General features: G+C 37.6%; 1 protein-coding gene across 5 annotated transcripts in view; it reads left to right on the top strand.

Annotated features, from left to right (window-relative positions):
- LOC107042893 (CUGBP Elav-like family member 2) overlaps window positions 1-21308 on the top strand; it is a 147614-nt gene that overhangs the window by 15135 nt on the left and 111171 nt on the right. For all 5 annotated transcript variants that reach the window (XM_015264137.1, XM_015264136.1, XM_015264133.1 and 2 more), the window contains one exon: window positions 2570-3214. In XM_015264137.1, the coding sequence (XP_015119623.1) occupies window positions 3000-3214 (215 nt within the window). In that variant the 5' untranslated portion in view covers window positions 2570-2999. The remainder of the gene's footprint in view (window positions 1-2569; window positions 3215-21308) is intronic.

Genomic DNA, 21308 nt, shown 5'->3' with positions numbered 1-21308 from the left:
GGGGGGGGGGGGGGAGGGACAAAAGGTTTCTTAGGTACTGCAAAATCTCATGAGATTGAAGTTTCCGGGTAATGCCAGGGTGGATTCACAAGAGAGCCAGGAATGTTGAGGTTCTTTTAGGGGTTCTATAAATTCAGAGGGATTGAGAGGAGATTTTCAACGAAATCGAGGGAAATTACTTGTTTATAGGGGTGCCAGGCATCCAAACAATATAAAAATACAAAAATTTACTCAAATAAATCAATTCCCTCGGATGGAATTCAACGGCCTGTTGTGCCCCAATTGCAAAAATCCCGGAGTCATTGATTTTCGGCTCCTTTGATGGAGAAAATTTCTTTGAATAGTTGAGAGGTGCGAAAAATCACAATTTTCTCACCTGACAAAAAAAACCGAATATTTTTAATGACTAAAAAAAAGAAAGAATTGAGAAAACGTGCAAATTCTTCTCACTCGTTATCATCCGTCCGCTTTTTTTTTCTCTATTCTCCTTCCACTGTGAAGTAGACCGACACGAGTCCTCAGAGACTTTCCTTCACTGGAACAAAGGAAGCACACCATCCTCGTACCCGGAAACTACCTAGAACGGAAGTGGAAGGTAGAAAATGAGTGAACGAGGCGAACGAGGGCAGCATTTCGAACTCTCCTCGCACACTCGCACCATCTCTCTCATCTCTTTTTTAGTCTATCTTTTCTCTTATTTCTGTTACCGTCTTATTTTCAGTCTTTAACGCGTACGGGTGGGTGGGCGGGGAGTAAAAGGGGGGGAGGGGGTTAGGGGGATAGGGCGCATATATACCATCGCTATCTATCTTGATGTCTTCCTCTGCAGTCCTCGTACAAGTTGAGTTTCTAATTAAACTTAAACTTTTAATTGACTCGTTGTAAACCAGTTAGTTACCCATGATTTTTTTTGTTTATTTTTGAGTTAACGGGGGAATACTGATGGAAAAAAAAGAAATATAAACGACTTTCGAAGTCGAAAGTCTGATTCAGGTAATTTTGGGGGATTCAAGAGTTTTTGATGTTTAATTTAACGAGTTTTTTTCGTTAACGGCTATTTTGAGACGTGACGTCGTGACTCACTATCTCCCACAAATTACAGAATAATATTTACTCAATTGTGTTTCTCTTTACTTCTGCACTTTCAATTGATTCGTTATAAATCAATCAATTTTTCATGATTTTTTGTTTATTTTTGAGTTGACGGGGAATAATGATGTGAAAAAAGAAATATAAACGACTTTCGATTCCAACTAAAGTCTGATTCACGAGTTTTTAATTTTGAAATTAACATTATCGCCCACAAATGAATGAATAATATTCACTTAATTGTGTTTCACTTTTATATTTCTTCTATTTAAATTTAAACTTTTGATTGATTCGTTATAAACCGATTAGTTACCCACGATTTTTCAATTTATTTTTGAGTTGACGCGAAATACTGATGGAAAAAAAGAAATATAAACGACTTTAGAAATCGAAAGTCTGATTCATGTAATTATGGGGGATTCAAGAGTTTTTGGTGTTTAATTTAACGAGTTTTTTTCGTTAACGGCTATTTTGAGACACTGTTAGAAATTTTTTGAAATTTCATGGAAGATATTACAGTACATCTCATGAGAGTGACATTGAATCGGATTTAGAGAAAAAATGGTTATGACTTTTCAGTGGAACATGAATATTCAGAAATAAAATGACATGAATTTTCCTGACTTTTCTGAATTGTCACAGAATAATTGAATAGAAAAATCAAGTATTTTATTGATTTCCAGATCATTTGAACAGAAAATCAATGGAATATTTGATTTTTACAAGAAAAGATTTTCTGAAATTTGAGTGGAACGTGAACACGAAAATTTCCGGAATTTGGCACGAAAAATTCAGACGACAATCTTGATTCGTGTAAACGAATCAGTTTTCCATGATTTTTTGTTTACTTTTGAGTTGACGCAAAATACTGATGAAAAAAAAAATAGATAAACGACTTTCGATTCCAACTAAAGTCTGATTCACGAGTTTTTAATATTGAATTTAACATTATTTCCCACAAATTACAAAATAATATTCACTTAATTGTGTTTCACCGTTCTATTAATTCTATTTAAACTTAAACTTTTGATTGATTCGTTATACACCGGTTAGTTACCCATGATTTTTCAATCTATATTTGAGTTAATGAAAAAAAAATGCTAATGAAAAAAAAACGAAATGTAAACAACTTTCGAAGTCTAAAGTCTGATTCAGGTAATTTTGTGGGATTCAAGCATTTCTGATATTTAATTCAACGAGTATTTCGTTAAAGTCTCTTTTGAGACATGACGTCATGTCCCATTATCTCCCACAAATGCCAGAATAATATGTATTTAATTGTATTTCACCTTTCTAATCAGTCAGTTGAATGGAAGAATAAAGCAATGAAATACCAGGTGAAGAAAATAATTCCCGTTTCACCAATTTCCTCAAAACTCCTTGAAACATTTTTTCCTCCGCAAAAGACAAACATCTTGCTGACGCAATCCTGCCTTATCGTATCCATCAACTAATCGAATTCTCATTTTTTGTTTCTCAGCCAATCGAACAGAGAAGGATTTTCCCGATTGTTGGAGAAGATAAACGTCAAAAACCTTCAGTACAACGAAATAAAAGAAAGAAAAATAATCACCTCGAGTTGCTGAGAAAGAGAGAATAAATGAATAAAACTTGAAACTTGGGACAAGAGTGTGCACATCCTGTTTGAAAAGCCGAGTTAATTAAACTTCGAATGCAAGAAAATACCAAAATACAGAAATATAGTTGAGAGAACTAACGAACTAGTGCTGTTACGACTGGTGCATGAACAGTGAGTGTGACTCAATTTCCCCAGTGCTCAGTGCTGTTTGTTTTGGGTGAGTGGTCTAGTGTCCAGTGATCAGTTGGAGACACAATAAGTCACTGACAGAGTATTCTCACACTGAATAGAACAGAGTGAGAGTGGAAAAAAAAAATATATTCATACCCCCATGAAAATGCTACAGTCGCTGAACGCTCTGGCGGGCAAAATATCGCCGGGCTCGCCTACCGATGGCAATGCCAACAAGGTTCATCTGCAAAATAATAATAACAACAATTTCAATAACAACAATAACAACAACGTGTCGCATCATCCACATCCGTACTCGAAGCAACAGTCGACGAGAATGCAGCCGAGTAATGGAGAGAGTCAAAAGGAGAATAGGTGAGTTTATTATTAAAAATCGGTCATGTTTAATCGTAAATATTTCGTGATGGGCTGAATGAATTCCTCGGAGTTCCAACGCATTGAAGATATTTTTTCGAGCTTTAAAATGAGCTCAGACTCGTTGAAATCGCATCGTTTGTTCGGGAGATAACGACGATTGAAGAAGGTGAGGTCGTTTTATTCACCGAAATGTTGAGATTAAATTGACAATTTTAGATCGTTAATATCTCAAAACTGGCAGAGTGAAAATTCAACTTTTTTTTTTCATTTTAGAGAGACTGTTTCAAACTTCAAAATGAGATTTGACTCGTTCAAATCGCCTCGTTGAATCAGAAGATATCGACAATTACAGATGTAATGAAAAATTCCATCTACACTTTACAAATAATCAAATGAAGAATTTGTAATTCTATATTCTCGCAACTTCCGGTTGGTATTAAATTCCTGCGTCTGCGTATTCTCGTTATCACTCGGCTTTAGCAATATTCCTATTACACAGGAGATGCCAATGCAACTCGTATTTCTCACAGCTTACGCAGCGCTATTTTAAAAATAAAAAGAAATGAGAGACGTTGAAGAATAAAATACTCCACTGTTACCGTGAGAATAATCATAATACGGCATTCCATCACGTAGTAATGAAGACTTATTGTATTTGTATTAAAGCACTCGTTGGGTTATCGTTATCACATGCCAGATGGCCTATCTCTCATTGGCAAACACTGATGCAGACGTTTCAGCGATAAATACAGATAGATAACGAGATAATCACAGAATTTTCAATTTATCACGAGGGAAAGCAGACCGAAAAAACGAAAGGATTGTCAACTAAAAGTGCAGGCTAATAAAATATTCAATCCCATTTCGTCTCCCCCCCCTCCCCCGAACACTCCTAAAATAGCCCAAACTTTATATACAAGTAATTCTCCCTTTGCATACAGCCAGACGAAAAAAAATCCCTGGGAAAATCGTCCAAAATAGTGAAAATGCTGAATTCGTATTCAATGGATAGATCCAGGAAGAGATTTGCCGCAGTTGGTACAACCCATCTGAAGGTTTCACCCAAGAAATCTGACAAATCTGACGAATTCAAATGCATGAAGTGTTGGAGGGTGAAAAAAAAAATACTTTCACACGAGTCTTTTCAGCGCACACGTGTATTCCAACACTACTCGGCGAGGACTGTTGCGCATTTTTGTGTTCTGTTTCTGTTCCGTTCTGTTTTGTATCAATCCATGAATCGAAAAAAATACATCTGTGTGGGCATAACTATAAATGAGAGAAAGGGAATGGGAGGCATTCTTGTCATTTCTTGTACGAGTCACGTAGCACATGGTATTGTCACATGCCGAGGCCGTTTCAAAGCTCCAAATTGTATCGTCGTGCGCGTGCTGCATTTTGTATTGCATGTACGAAGGGACAAGCCCACACACAAATGCAACTGGCATAAACCTGTCTTCCCTCTCATTTCAAATGTTCGTATCCCCTCTGCCCGTTTCACCGCTGACTAGAACCCCTTTTACCGGATTGTAGTCGGCACTGTCATATTTTGCCTTTATGTATTGACGTTTTCTGTCGTTGTTATTATCTCGAATTCTTCTCTGAGGAAGAATTTCGGAGAGAGGAATATGAGGGAGGTGATTGTTGAGGATTTTATTGGCGATTCGAGGGGTTTTGGGAAAATTTGAGACGTGTTCTGGGTGCTTGGGGACTAAACCTCTTATTTCTTATATTATTACGTGTGATGAAGAGTCTAGGAAGTTGTCTTGAACGGAAAATGTCTTGCAGTCTTGATTTTTCTTTTGTTTTAATTTCCTTGCGACATCAATAACGTTTTCGTTTTTATTTTTTTCTCTCCTGTTTCACCCTCTCGCTCTTTCTCTCTCTCTCTCTCTCTCTCTCTCTCTCTCTCTCTAGCTTTCTAAATGAATTGACGAATCTTTTGAATGTTATGGCGAAATGATACGAAAGAATACGAAGGGGTTGAAAGGATGATCAATAAATGATGAAAAAAGATCTAGAAAATGATTGAAAAAATTCAAAAAAGGACATAGAGTATACAAAAAAGGATTAAAAAAAGGATAAAAATGTGATGTTAAAGGTACCTAAAACCCAGATGATACTGGGTAAAAGGTACACAGCAAAAACGAATATCTGAATTTCACACACCTTTTATAGACATTTTTCAGACACTAAAAACATACGAATAAAATGAAAATTTGTCTGAATTTCAAACATCAATTAAGATGTTTGGGCACCTGTTGATCTGAAATTCAGACACATCTTCATTTTATCCAGACATTTTTTAGTGTCTGAAAAATGTCTACAAAAGGTGTGTGAAATTCAGACATTCGCTTTTGCTGTGCACCCAGATAATTCCGAGTTCTACTGTAAACCTATCATTTAATCCCTCTCCATTCGATATTTCTTTTACTCCTCTCATAAAAAATATTCCTTCCACAAAACTTATCATTCACCACCGAACAATACCCCATGCAATACTCGATATACTTCAAGTCTCGTTTACCTACCCCGACATATCCCTCTCCTCCCCCGCCAACAGAAAAAAACTTGTTTCTACGACAATAGTGTACGAATAAGGGAAAAAGGTAAAACGAGAAAGGGGAATTCGAATCATCGACCAGCGCCAATCGAGTTTTGATTTCTTGCTGGATACCCAGACCTACCCGAGAGCAGTGGATTGTTATATAAGAGGAGGATGAGGTTTTCGTGGGCAGAGGGTAGATTGTAATGGAGATAGTATCGGAGAGCTTGTCTAACCCGATGGACTTTTTACCGTTCGGGTACTTCGGCTCGTGCCAAGAAATTTCTTCCCTGCCTGCTATTTTTCTTTACTCAGTTTTATTCTTTTTTCACTCGCTGTATCTCACTGATGTCACGTAACCTCGTGTTGTTGGAACACTGGCGTTTTTACAGATTGAGTCTTCTGCCTCGGGAGATTGGCTCATGTTGACAAATATTATTGGGCGATTTTTTTTCCATTATTTTTGTAAAATTGTATTTCAATTACTGATTGAAATATCTATGACTGATGTATGAATGTAATTCTACAAATCTACAGAATGTAAACTAGATCTACAAAGGAATATGCCACAATAACAACAACAAGTTTACCAGCCGTAAACTCTACCAATTGAGCCCATTTCAATGTTTTTTTCGAAGACTAATAGTAACTGCTGAATATGCGTGCGTGGGTAGATTTATTAACGCACGGTAGCATTGTGATCTACCAGTGATCTACCGATCAGCCAATCTACCAATTATTTGCATTCTCCAAAACAATGTTTAGAATAGAAAGTTTAGATGTGATTTATCCATGAATGTCTTTCTTAGAGCCCGGTAGATCTGGACACAGACTGGTAGAGTAGGTAAATTTTATTGGAGTCGGGGAGGTGTTAGTCAGTTTTATTTCGGTAGAGTCTGGTAGATTCCGGTAACGTCCGGTAGATCTGGGTAGAGCGTGGTAGATTTACGTAAGACAGATTTCGATAGTGTGTGGTAGATTTCTGTAGAGTAAGACTGGGGTCCGTAGACCCCAAGCTAGACTGGTATGGGCAGGTAAATTTTAGTAGAGCCACGTACATTTCGGTCGATCCAGATATTGTTCAGTAGAGCCAGGTAGATTTCGGTAGATCCAAATATTGTCCGGTAGATTTTGATAGAGTCCGATAGATTTTGGTAGAATTAGGTAGATCTCGGTAGAATTCGGTAGATTTCAATAAAGCCCGATAGATTTCGTTACATCTCTGCTAATATAATCGCCGGTAGACTTGTCATCCCCATCTCTACGTAGTATTTTCTTTTCCTGGTAGACTCGGAAATTCGGTAGATTTTTTACTGTCATTCTACCCCAATGCATTAAATTTACCATCTCTGTGACCGACCTAATCCATCTATCCATCCCACACGAAATGCATCAACTCCACGTGCCAATAATGACGTTCATCAGTCCAGCGAGAATTGGCACAGCTATTGGCTGTCACATAATTCTCCCCGAAAATTCTTAGAACCCAATCTGCGATACCTATGCATTGTCTTCGAATGAGTTGATCGTATATATACCACCAGCAACCGCCATTTCCCTCTCTCGTCCGGTACAGAACCTCCACTCCATTCCCCTCCCAGAATCCATTCGCATTAGCATGTTATTGGTACGTTGTTTACTCTGGGTTAATCACGACCAGCGGACCGAATACCCGTGAGTAACTGGCCTCTGGTTTATATACAAAGTCAAAGATCCAATGTTATTATCGTTATCCGTGTTATCAGGGTGAAAGTACTCGTGTAAAAGTACAAGTTAATTAACCGAATTTCTAGGGCTCTCAGAGTTATTTAAATTAGGCGAATCTATCCGAATGAAACCAATTTTTTTTTTAATAATGTTTTTTCATCCAAAATGGAAATTAAAAAGTTCGTCAGTCGACACTTCAATTTCCTCTTCAAAAAATTTTAGTTCAACTGTCGCTATATTCAGCTTTTTTTCCACACACAATCCCATCAAAAATCCCCAACTTTTTCCCGGTGACAATGGGATTCCGAAAATATGATTGGCTTCGTGATATTTGAATGGATGAATGCCAGCGAAAATCACCATTCGCTGAGAAAAAGCACAATTTTTAGTTCATCCATCGCAATTTTCTGAGTTTTTTCAAAGGATAATTTTGAAAAAACTCATCATAACATTTTTCAACATTAAATAACAAGCAGAGTCAACCCATTGGTTTCAAATTTTTAAATAAAAAAAAAGAATTAAATAAGAGCCAAATCTCAACTCTCGAAAATTCCTGCAAAAATCATCAGCCAGCTTCCCTAACTCAATCACTCCCCGGAACAATTAAATTACCTCGCAGAAAATTTTTTTTTTCACCACTTGGTAAATAAAAGGGCAAAATACCCAGTGTGCAGACACGTACCAATAAGCCCTCTTTTCCCTCTGTCGACGCGTATTTGTCCTCTTCTCCTCGTTTCACGTGGGATTCTGCATCACACACGATTGCAATTCCATCTACCCCAACCCCTTCTTTCCTCCATTCGATCTCTAACCCTCTCCTCTTCCTCCCCCTTCTCCCCATTTCACCTAGTCAAGCGCATGTGCCCTATACTCTTCGTAAATCATTAGTTTTATCAGGCTCATCCAGTTCGGATTTCCACTTTATCTATTGAGCTAACTGACCGGGCGGATTTCCCTTGGTGCAAGCCGGGGCTAGTGCATACACTGTTACAAAACGAAAAGCCCTCCACCCCTTTTCGGTGCCTAGAACACTGATGAGCGAGAGAAACAGAGCGGCGGGGAATTTCGAGAGAGAGAAATAAGCCGGAACGTCGGTCAACAAAACAAAAAAAGACGAAAAAAGAGGGGAAAAAAACAAAATGGTGAAATACAATGGTTCTTTGACGAATAGTAGAGGAAATAAAAGGGATAAAAAAGCATGAATGCGCAATTTTGGGTGACAGTGGAATGGGGAGGTAAAACAATACCTGGATATTTACAAAATTGAGGTGTAATTTTTGGTTATTGTAGTTTACTGTTTGAATTTAAAATAACCACCCGGCCAATCGGGATTATTCGTTGATCTGTATCGGCGTGGGTGACGAGAGTTGAAGAGGCCGAGGGGGGGGGGGGAATGGGGATGAGTGAGTGGTTTTTGGTTTCATGAGAATTATTATTATCGTCATTTGTGGGGGCTTGGATTAATTCGGGGGAGGTTTTTGATGGGAAATTGATTGGAGTTTTTTTGAATTGGTTTTTATGGATGGACGGGTAATGAGGGATGTGGAGAGTAGAGGAATAGAGGGATTTTTTTTAAGGAAAAAGTGGATTTATGGTGGAACCTTTCATTTCTTATATTTTGGTTTTTATGGGAGTCATCTCTCATTTCTTGTATTTCCTTTTTTATGAGATTGAACTCTGGTTAATTGCATTATTGTTGCGAGGAGTCAATTGAGCGAATGTAAAAAATATAAGAATTGTCACCTCTGATTTCTTATATTTTTGTCCTAGTGAGTCAATTGTGGGGTATGAGGAAGATATACCCTGGATTTTTAGTGCACTGTTGGAAATGTTTTGAAATTTCATGGAATATATCTTCGGCATCAATCATTACTTTAGTAATATTATGAGAAGTTCCACCTTACAGTAATTCAGATTTATTTATCACAATTGAAATTCGAATAATAATATAATAATTGGTAATTTAATTTCTCAATTATTGGTTGATAAAATAATTCGAAATTTGAAAATTTAAATTGATGGTTATTTTTAGAATCATAAAATTGGTGAGTAATATTAACAATTGACTTATTCAAAATTTAACTGTAATTCAAAATTTCGATTCTGCCGATGTCTGGAAGATATTATAGTAAATCTCATGAGAGTGACATTGAATCGGATTTAGGGAAAAAGTAGTTATGAAATTTTAAGTTTTAAGTAGAATTCACAGAAATTCATGAGTTTTCAGTGGGAGTGAGATGAAAATTTCACAACTTGATTGACTTTTCAGTGGAACATGAATATTTAGAAACAAAATGATATGAATTTTAATTTTTCCCTGAATTTTCCTGGTTTTTCTGAATTTTCACAGAATAATTGAACTCAAAAAACAAGTATTTTATGAATTTCCAGATCATTTGAACTGAAAATCAATGGAATATTTAATTTTTCAATGACAAGATTATCTGAAATTTCAGTGAAACTTGAATACGGAAAATTCAGACAGACATTTTTAACAGCGTGGAACCTTTTATTTCTTATATTTTATTTTTTATGGGATTGACCTCCAGTTTCTTATATTTTGGTTTCAATGCGTCAATTACAAGAATGTAAAAAATGTAAAAATTTAAGAAATGCCAGGTTGCAACCTACCATTTCTTAAATTTCTCTTTTTATGGGAGTCACCTCTGATTTTTTATATTTTCGGCTCAAGGCGTCAGTCGCAAGAATATAAAAAATGTAAAAATATAAGTAATCTGGTAACAACTGCAGCCGCTATTATAACAAATGAGAGGTCTATCCCGCCAATTAAATTACCCAATTAGCAGATGATATCAATCATTAACTCTCGAAATTTCCACCCCAGATCCTCTCCACTGAATCATCCACCCCGAAAAATTGTTCCATTCCTGTGTTTTCCACCCATCCACCTTAATCATCCCTCCCTTTACATCCGGTGCCAAAATTAAACGCATGTATCAAACACAACAATCTGAATAAACCCAGCTGAATAAACCATTCACCAGTGGGTCATTTGTACGAATTCAGCTCTCAATTGTGAATTGATTGGAACATACCGTTGCAACGATTAAAAATAGGATAGCCCTTCTCAAGTTATCAACTCGTACACATCAGTGAGATATTTCAGCAGGCATTTGACATTTGTTGGACCATTCAACTTCACAATTGAATAAATCGATATCCATCAATAATGTTTATCACTTCCAGTCGTTGAAAATAAATTACACCATTTCAATCTCAAAATAGAATTGTTAGGGATAATTGTATGAACAGAATAGTGAACATTAAATGAGAAAAGCTATTTGCTTTCATCTGAAGCGTAATCGATGAGCTATAAGCGTAATCGTTTGTGTGTTGGCCTATACATTTACTCTAGTCATAGTGTGTAGACGTGAGCGGGGCGGGGGAGGAGGGGGGGGGGAGATGGGTATACATATACTCGAGAGTCCTATGGTAATTCCGTGGCGTGACGCCCGGTAGTTATGCACGGATGAGGAGTCTTGTGGGCACTACCGTGGGTGCAATTTCGCTTCCAAAATTAGGGGGCAATTCTGCTTTCGAGCCGCTCGTGGTTTTCAGTACTTGTCGATTTATATTTTCCGTACCAACCAATAAGCTTTACGAGGATGAGCGGCAGGTGTGTGTGTTTGCCTTTTTTTTCTCCTGGATTTAATGGTGTGGTTAAACTGGTCGTGGTCATATTGTCCGAAATTTTATCAAATAGGGGGAGTGGGAGGTTCTGTGGAGATGGCGTGTGCAGTGGTCTGCGTGTGTAACGCTAACTCGGCGACTACATCAGTCGAAGTCATGTAAAACCCGCATTTTCAGTTGTTCTGGGAATATCTAGGTACGATATGGGGGTATGTAAAAACAGCAGTATTTTAATGACGTGAGTTTTTAAATGACTGGGGACAATCAGGGCACTTCGATACGGAAATTGTTTTGTTTTTGTGATTAACTCCGGTGGATAATGCACCGTTTATTCGGAAGGCATTGGAGAATTGAAATCATTCATTTTACGGCCCCGCCCCCCGTGCAACGAAAAGTGTGACGCTTTCGTCACGCAATAACTTGGAATTGGCAGTGTGAAATGGGACGAGTGATACGCCATTTTGAAGATATTTTTATTAGCTTTGAAATGAGAGCAGGTTCGTTGAAATCGCCTCGTTGGGTCAGGAGATATTCACGATTAAATCAGTAGCGAAGTGGTGAACCGGGTCAAGTCGATTTTGACCATTGGCCAGACAAATATCTCGGAATCTAAAAGAGATGCAAAAATTTTTATCATGACCTTTTTTGTAGCGCCAATTGAGGGATATAAAAAAAGTTATGAGAAAAAAATGGCTATCTCTTTTGAATTCCGAGATATTCATCAAAAACTAGCAGAAAGTCAAAATCGACTTGACCCCGCTTCGCTACTGAAATCACCACCTATTTTCTTCCTCCATCTTCTAATATGTAATATGTAATTACCGCACAAATGACAACCATGAACCGGGTATGGAGGCACTGGTAACATTCGAGACACGTGGATGATGCGTACCGATCGTTACGAAATTGTGTGACACAGTCATGAGCATCACGACTCCATGGTATTTGCCAGTGCAATAGCCCTGTTTGACCGCGTTCCATTCTGTCTCTCGTGGGCCCATCGATTATGCCTACTACCTGCAATAACACGTTTGGCATCCTCGGGCTATGCGTTCCACCATCACCCCGTCATTACAATAATCCAAAATGTCAATGTACAAATGGATTTCGTTAATTTATTCAAGACATGCGATTACGGTAGCGGCAAAAAGTGTCACGTGTATTTTCTTATAATTATATCCGCGATTAGGCGATATGAAATCTTGATTTATGGGACTTTAACTATTAAATTTGTTTAATCTTCTGGATCAATGGTTTAATGGTCGGGATTATTTTAATTCATCTGATATTTCAGAAAATGTAATTTGATCATTTTCTTTAAATTATGACAATTATTTTTCGCATGACTACACGATCGATGATTTACCTTGATAAATTCCGTGTCCCGGGACACCTCGTGTTAATCACATATGCGGAAATTCGGCCGCCCCTTCATCCCCCATTGCTACACCATTTTGCCGGTTTCGATTAGGTATCGTTGCCCGCCCACATCACATCAACCTTGTTTACTTGCAAATGTATGCATGAAATGCACTAATCATTTATTTTGGTATGGTCTATTGTGGGATTCAATTTGCTGATGTAAAAATCGAAATGATTAATTGACTTTTGTCATATAATAGAAAGATCACCAATTGAAGTATAATTTGTGGGATTATTGGGGGATACGAACGGTGGATTGAACTCTATTTTCGTCATCTCTAGGAATAAAAAAAAATGTTTGGAAGTTGTCTCGGCATTTCAGTGTGAAGAGAAATTGAAGAACCAAGGAATAAATGTTATCAGCATTCTTCGTCTTATCTCAGTGTATTCAAACTATCATTTGGGGAAGTACCACGTGGAATTTTACCAAGAGGGTATTATCAAACGGATCAAACAGACAACAGATAACGATGGAATACCGAGCGACCGTCACAATTTAAACAGTCGTCCTCTTTTCGATAGCACGAAATCATCTTTTTTTTTTATTAAATATCAAATTATGTAACGAATAATTCAATTTTAATTTTGGTCCTCATTTCAAAGTGATATTTTGGCCCACATGGTAAAATACATCATGTTTCTATCTAAGAATTTCAACAGCTGTGAAATTTATAGACATTACAGGGTGTTACGGGGTCATTTAATTTTGGGCCACCTCACAAAATGTTGGGCTTTAGATCCACATTGTGGAATAGAGGGAATCATTCGCCTTTGGCCCACATGTCTCTTTATCCAAGAATCCTAACAGTCGGAAAATTCATGAACTTTGGCCCACATTATCAAATATGAAATGTTTAACTTTAGATGGACATCGTAGAAGGCAGGAATATATTGTCTTTAGCCTAATGATGGAATGTTTGATTTTTAATTAAAAATTCATGCATTTCAATAGCTGTGAACTACCTGAATTTCGGCCCACATTATAAAAATTTTAATTCTAGTCCATATTGTAAAATTATATGTAAATCCGAATATATTTGTTAGAAGTATTCTCACCTACACAAAATTTCTCTCTACATTTTTCCCCTAAAAGCAATAGTTCCCAAGCTAAATCCCCAATTCTACAACACGAATAAAAAACGAAAAAAAAATTGTATTGTTGTAAAAAAAAATTATCTCTCCATCCACAGGCATTCACCCCAAAAATTTGATTGCCTCCAAACATGTCATCTCTCACAAACCCAACGAACCCATGAAAAAACCATTCCATCAAAATTTTATCAACATGTAAAACGGGAAATATTCATTCCAATGTCGTCCATGATAAACACGTTAAACCGTGCGTTAAAGTGAGCTGTATTTTCGGAAGTATAGGCGGGTATACAGAATGGAGTGGAATATAGAGTATAATGCGTCACTGTCATGAGACCGCGGCCATCCCCGGCATCTCCCCCTACTGTGGGCATTTGACCGTGTGTATGTGGGGAGGGGGGGGGAAGATAGAAAGAGGGACGGGAGATTGCGGAAGGGGATGAAGGTAACACCGGCTCCACTATGACCAGGGAGGGAGTACAGTTAATAACAGGCCGAAATGTCGCCAGCAACTCGATGCTTTATACCGCAATGCTGCATTCGCATTTTCTGACCGTTATCACACCTCCATTCCACCCCCGCACTGCTCCCCCCTCCCCGCTTGTTGCCCTCGGCGGTTTTTATGGGGTGGAAAATTTTATGCATAATATTAAGTGGAGACAATTGAAAATTTTTTTGTCACTTGTATTTTAGCGCAGAAATTTTTTCGGGGTGCCATGAGTGTCAAGACTACTCAACTTTTTGTTGTTTCGAGAGACTTGGGGAGGGAGAGATGGGGGAGGATTTAATCAACGGGATTCTAAAGCTCTTGACGACGGGGTGAATTAAAATATTCGGTTGAATGAATTTTAAATGAGAGGAATGTCTTTGATCGTCGATATCTCGAGTTTAGACGAGTGAAATTTGATGAGTCAGATTTAATATTCTAGATCTTTTAGGCTTGAAAATGAAAAGAAAATCATCCAATTTTGGTCGTTCGTTCGAGACATATTACAGTTTTAAAAAAACATTGAAAACGTTATTTTATTCAATTAAAAATGATATTTTAATGGGGAAAAATAACCTACTGGTACTGGGATTGCCCCTGACCAATCATTAAAATCATATGTATATATCATCCCCCGAAAAATGCGAAAATAAATAAACCCCTGGCAATGGGAAAAAATGAATAATGAAAAACTGTTCATTAAAATCCACTCGAGCGCCATGAATTTATCACAAAGTCCACGAAATCTCGTACATACTAATGTACAACTCAACCCACCCACCCACTGCCCGGAAAATGTGTTGATGAGTCAAATTGAATTTTTAGGATCATTTTTCATGCTTCAAAATGAAAAAAACAATCATCCACTTTTGATGGTCCGTTCGAGACAAATATTGCAGTTTTAAAAAAACATTGAAGACGTTATTTGATTCAACTGAAAATCATTTTTTAATGAGGAAAAATCATCGATATATCATCCTTCGAAAAATGGAAAATGAATAAATCCCTGGCGATGGAAAAAAATGAATAATGAAAAGCTGTTCATTAAAATCCACTCGAGCCCCATGAATTCTTCACAAACCCATGAAATCCCGTACGTACTAATGTGCAATTTAACCCGCCGGCTACCCACCCACTGCCCGAAAAAAGTATTGATGAGTCAAATTTAATTTTAAAGATAATTTTTCATGTTATAAAATGAAAAAAAAATCATCCATTTTTTATGGTTCATTCGAGAGATATTGCAGTTAAAAAAAAACATTGTTAACGTTATTTTCTCCACTTAAAAATCATTTTTTATTGAGGAAAAATAACCTACCACTACTGACCAATCATTAAAATCACATGCATATACCGTGCCCCCGAAAAATGTGAAAATAAATAAACCCCTGGCAATGGAAAAAAATGAATAATGAAAAACTGTTCATTAAAATCCACTCGAGCCCCATGAATTCTTCACAAAGCCCACGAAATCCCGTACGTACTAATGTACAATTTAAACCCATCGAAGCCGCTACCCGAAAACGTTAAAATTCACATATACATATTTCCAATTAAATCTGTATGTTCAAAAGCTATCGATCGTTAATTACTGGGTTCGACGATAGAAGGTCAATGTTCAACCGAGCGTGTGCCTTTCGCGGCCGTTAACGAGCCTCTACCCATCCCCCCGCCATTATCCATATACAGTCTATACATCTGAGGGGGGAGAGAGGGAGGGGCGATAGGTGACGAGAGGGACTAAAGGCGTTTTAACACATATAGAGGATGAAACAACGTCGACAACTTAGGGACGACAATGCCACTTTGCATCGCACGACCAGGACGCTTATACCCACCGGGGGGACAGTCTCCTCTCGGAAGAGTCAAGGGAGAGCAAGAGAGAGAGCGAGAGAGGAGAGGGGGGGGGTTGTGAGAGGGGGCAAAGAGGAAGGCACCAAGCAACTACCGACTAACTAAATTACCGATGCAAATAACAGTGCTCGCTTCTTGCCAAGATTTAGTAGATCGGATTTAGTTGCAACTTTGAGCCACTTATTAAGCCATTAATTTACTGGGAGAACAAACAGTGACCAACCACTAAAGTGTTGTCATACTGTGCATCACTTGACTGGTGTGTAATTTCGAAATTGTTGGATTATTGGAATTGTCTAAACTGGTGGATAAGTTTTTGGTTGATGATTAATCGTAGAGAATTAATGACGGAATTTTGAGGGGTTGGTTTAGGGAAATGAGGGAAGGAGTTTTGGTTATGTGTTTAGCTGATTTTTTGAGGGAATGAATGGGTTGGGGGGAGGGAAATGGTTGTTTTGAAGGGTGAGGGATTGGGCACGCGTCAGGGGAAATTTATGTGGACCAGAAATAGCGGAATTTATAATTTGTTGGGTTAGATGAAGAAAAATTCATGGTTTTCTGCGGCATTAGAATATTTGAAATTTCATCAACATCGAGAGACGCATAAATTTTGGGCCGCATGATGAAAAATTGAATCACATGATGAAGGATTGTACTTCTGGTCCACATAATGGTTGGGAAGGATAAGTTAGGAGGTAAAAATATATGCTGACCAGAACATGATGGAATTCATAATCATTTGTTTGGCATTACAGCACATTTTTTGGATCACATGATAATATATCTCATTTTTGGTCCACATGATCAAATTAGCCCACGTAATAAAATGGGTGGATTTTTCCCCGAAAAACCTGTTTTTTAAACCATTGGTAGAAATAAACATTGTCCGAAATGGTTTGGATCAAAAAATCATAAACGTTCAATTACCTGAATTTTGACTCAAGTAATATGAAGAATGAAGATATTTTCGACCCACATTTTTTACACCATTAGAACATATGAAATTTGATTAGCATTGCAGCATAATTTTTGGGCCCACATAATAAAATTGGTCCACAATAAAATGCATAGGTTTTTCATTAAAAATTATTTTCTTTACCCATTCGTAGAAATAAAACAATGGCCCAAGTAGACTGATTAGAACTATGTTAGCCCACATAATATTATAATATATCAGTGGAATAATATGAATAATGAAGTTTAAATATGAATTTTTGACCGACATTCTTCCGAGTGAGTAAAAAATCTCATCATAAATCATCAATATCTCCCAAACGAGCACTCCGATCTGTACGAATCCACCTTTATTCTAAAAAAAAGCACCCACCAAATCGCAAAGTATTTCTGCCTCCCAGGTGCACGACAACTCCACCATTTCATATCTTCCCAATGAAAAATAGCACCGAAAAAAAAGAAAAGTGTGAAAACCTATTACGCGAGCGATCGTCACGAAATGTTATAAAATGTACTGCTATGTGCATTGCACCGTCTACTACGTCAACCGAAACGTATAATATGCCGTGGCACGACGACACTGATTCCCATGAGGGTTGTGCTGAAAGTGGATAAGAGAAGGGTAAAACCCCGTTTGGCGGGAGAGAAGTGGTGAAGAGGTAGAGGTAGAGGTTATGTACACAAGGATGATCTTCTGTTGGTACTAAGGTTAGGAGAGCGATAGAGGGTGGGAGGGGGGAGGGGGGGGGGGGGGGGTTCTCAACGAGATTTCAACCCAGTTGAATTAAGTATTTACGAGACGAAAAGTCATGGGGTGAAGTGAATTGTCGTTTATATGTATGAGAGAAAATCTGAGATGAGCGTGGAGACGTTGATGAATAAGTGATACATCCGTGAGTTGAGGTATTATTAATGTTTTATGAGAGAATAAATATTGCATAAATTTAGTATTGGAAAAAATAGTAAGAAATCTTGGTTTTATGGATCAGTAGTAAATGCTGAATATCTCAGTAACGAATAATGGAAATGAAATAATTTTTTTTTTCATTTTGAAGATTCAAAAAATATCTTCAAAATGACGGCTGAAATGAGGAATTTTACTCTGCCAATCTCGAGATATTGATGATTATAGGCGAGGAAATTTTAAGATTCTTCTCGGAACGTTTTTTTCGTGCGGTATTGCTCTTTAAATCGATAGAAAAAATTACTCAAAGTGTCGTTGAATCTAAATATACGGTTTTTCCATCAATTTAGACTGTAAGGATGGAAAAAGTAGGAGGCGGGCATACGCCGGATATACGGATTGAATTTTCAATGGGATGCAGACTCGAAGAAAAGAGCTCTGGCATACAGTCTCGTTTTCTCGAGTAAAAAAAAAGAGAGAGAGAAGAGTTGAACGGAAAAAAGAAATAAGAGTGAACCGAACTCCTTATTTATCGTCTCCCACTCGCCGCACACGACTCGTTTCAGTATATCCGCGCGCAGCGGCTCGATAAGAATAAAGGGGTCACGTGGGCTGAGGTTATCTCAGTAACTGATACGATGCTTGTACCTAGTATATGCTCTCAAAGTCTCCAACATCAGTGATTCTTCATCTCGACTGGCGGATGTGGATTAACTACGTATTTCTCTTGAGTTTCCCAGAATTGACTGTCTTAATTGTTGATATCTCGAGACTGGCAGAGTGAAATGTAAAAACGGGATGTAATCTAATAGAATTTTTTCAGCGTCTAAATGAAGAAGCAAATGATTTAATTTGCTTCGTTAATTTACGAGATCAACATTTTTTCTTTCATTTTGCAGGATATTTAAAGGCCTTTAAAATGACACGCGACTCGTCAGCCTCCACTCTGCCTATCTAAAGTTATTACGCAATGAATGCATCACATTTTTCGTTGCATGAGAAGGCTTGGTCGTAAAATTAAAAATTTCCATTTTTTTGAATGGCTAAAAAACATGAAAAATCATTTAATTTGCCTCGTTAGTTCACGAGATATTCAACATTTAAGACGGTGACACAGACATTTCGACGTCCAACCAAAATCCGAATACCTCAACTTATCTCCTTATTCCACTTCATTAGAGCAATCCTCACCGGAACTCATGCACTTGAAACCGAGCAGGTACACTCAATAGAAACGACTCAATCATGATTCACTGTCACTAACTGGAATTCGATTCGTATCGAGTAATCCGTAATTCTGCCGCGACTCTGGTTATATTCCGGACGTGCCTCACCCACTTCACCCCCTTCACTTGTGGCAAATTGTCACCTTTGGAACTCGTGAAATTCTGGCAATGCTGTTGATCTTTCCACCAGCCTAGGCCCCAACATATGTATTCAATTCCACACATTCGTGATTATAATGCTCTGAATACCGAATCACTCGTGGTTTATGCGGAGAGATTTGTAAAAAATGTGGGTGACGTTTAGGAGTGATCGATTATTCATGCCGTGGGGGGGGATGTGAAAAGAAACTCTCATTTCTTATTCTTCCGTTTTTTTTAAGAAAAAAATTATCTCTCGTTTTCTACATTTATTTACCTGGGGTGTGGGTGACATTATAGGGTGACTGAATGTACAGTGGAACCTCCCATTATATTATTTTTTCTGATTTAAAATACGTCGTCACAGAAATTCCATTCGGAAGCAAATTTGTAATTTATTATTGTATCGAAAAAATCACCGCTAATTTCTCATATTCATTTACCCGGTTAATTATATTGAAAATATAAGAAATCCGAAAAATGTTAGAAGAGAAAATATAACGAAAGCCACCGCTTACCCTGACCTCCACTAGATTAGCTAACCCGACCCCCGGATTATTCCTGTCACGACGAATGAATATATCCGCAGAATAGAAATTTTCTTTCCCCCCCTATTTCTCTCATTCTCCGGTGAAATTTTTTATTTTTTTATCGCTTCTCACCCAAACTCCAATGGCAATCCAACCGATGAGTTCGTGTTTTAATCTACAGGCTCTCTCGGCTGAAATATACCACCCTATATATATGTACTGATAGTTTGGATAGAGAATGAGGCGTAGGGAGTGGGGGTGGGGATAGGGTGCCTAGGCAGAATGGGACACGTTTTAATCCAAAGGGTCGATGTATTCAGAGTTCTGGTTTTATCAGTATAGAACAAAATGGTATATTCAAACCCCCATTCTATCTGACCCGTTACTTTGAATGAGAATTCGATTGAAAAAAAAAATAATAAAAAACTGTCACGGTGAATTGAAAAAAACCTTATTGCACAAACTTTTCTTTCTAATTTTTTTCTGTCAGGATTGATAAGGTTTTCACTGTAGAGACATGTACCCAATATTTCGCGGGAGATTTTTTCAGGGATGAATATTTTATTGACTCTTACCCCTAGTATTATATATTTTTCCATTATCTCGCCGGGAAAATGAAGACGTTTTTATCCAATGCGATTGCCTTAATTTCTTTCAAATACTGATTACATTAGGATAAATTAATGTATATTATGCCTTGGAGAAAGGCCGTGACTATTCGCACCATTGCGTGAATCACTCCCGTACACTCCATACACTCCACGCATGCGTGAAGTTTGTGTGTTTCACGCAGTGGTATTTTTATACACCTGTGGGTTTCACGCAGTTGCATTTTTATACACCGGTGCGTTTCACGCAGTTGTAGTTTTATACACATATGTGTTTCACGCAGTGGTATTTTTATACACCTGTGGGTTTCACGCAGTTGCATTTTGATACGCCTGTGTGTTTCACGCAGTTGCATTTTTATACACCGGTGCGTTTCACGCAGTTGTAGTTTTATACACATATGTGTTTCACGCAGTTGTATTTTTATACACCTTTGTGTTTCACGCAGTTGTATTTTTATACACATGTGTGTTTCACGCAGTTGTATTTTTATACACCTGTGTGTTTCACGCAGTTGCATTTTGATACGCCTGTGTGTTTCACGCAGTTGTATTTTTATACATCAGGATTGCGTTTTTCCACTTCCTAGGCCTTATACAAGACGAATTGAATTAATTTTTTTTGGCACTTTCGTTTTTCGCGATTATCTCGGAAACTATGAGATCCGCTCAATTAGCCCCTCATGTATAGATATTCCAAATTTTTATTTTTTTCCTCATTGAAGTAGTTTTGAAAAAAATTGCGAGCTAATAAAAAACATTTGCTAGTTAGGACTTTTTTTAAAATAAATTTTGGAAAAATCTTCCCTGAAAAAAAAGGGGTTATCCCCCCTACTTCATTATTTCCAAAAAAATTTATCACCAATCGGTAGCAAATTGTTTGAAGCTTTTTGCGAGTTAAGAAAAAATCGTCAATGCACTCCTATTATTGTGTAAATTAACAATTCCAATTTCAACTGAAAACCAGAGTTGA

Source organism: Diachasma alloeum, unplaced genomic scaffold (genome assembly GCF_001412515.2).
Source record: "Diachasma alloeum isolate Michigan unplaced genomic scaffold, Dall2.0 Dall_scaffold_00534, whole genome shotgun sequence".
Lineage (NCBI taxonomy): Eukaryota > Metazoa > Arthropoda > Insecta > Hymenoptera > Braconidae > Diachasma > Diachasma alloeum.
Note: the sequence above shows the minus strand (reverse complement) of the source record. Positions and strands in the feature narration are given on the sequence as shown.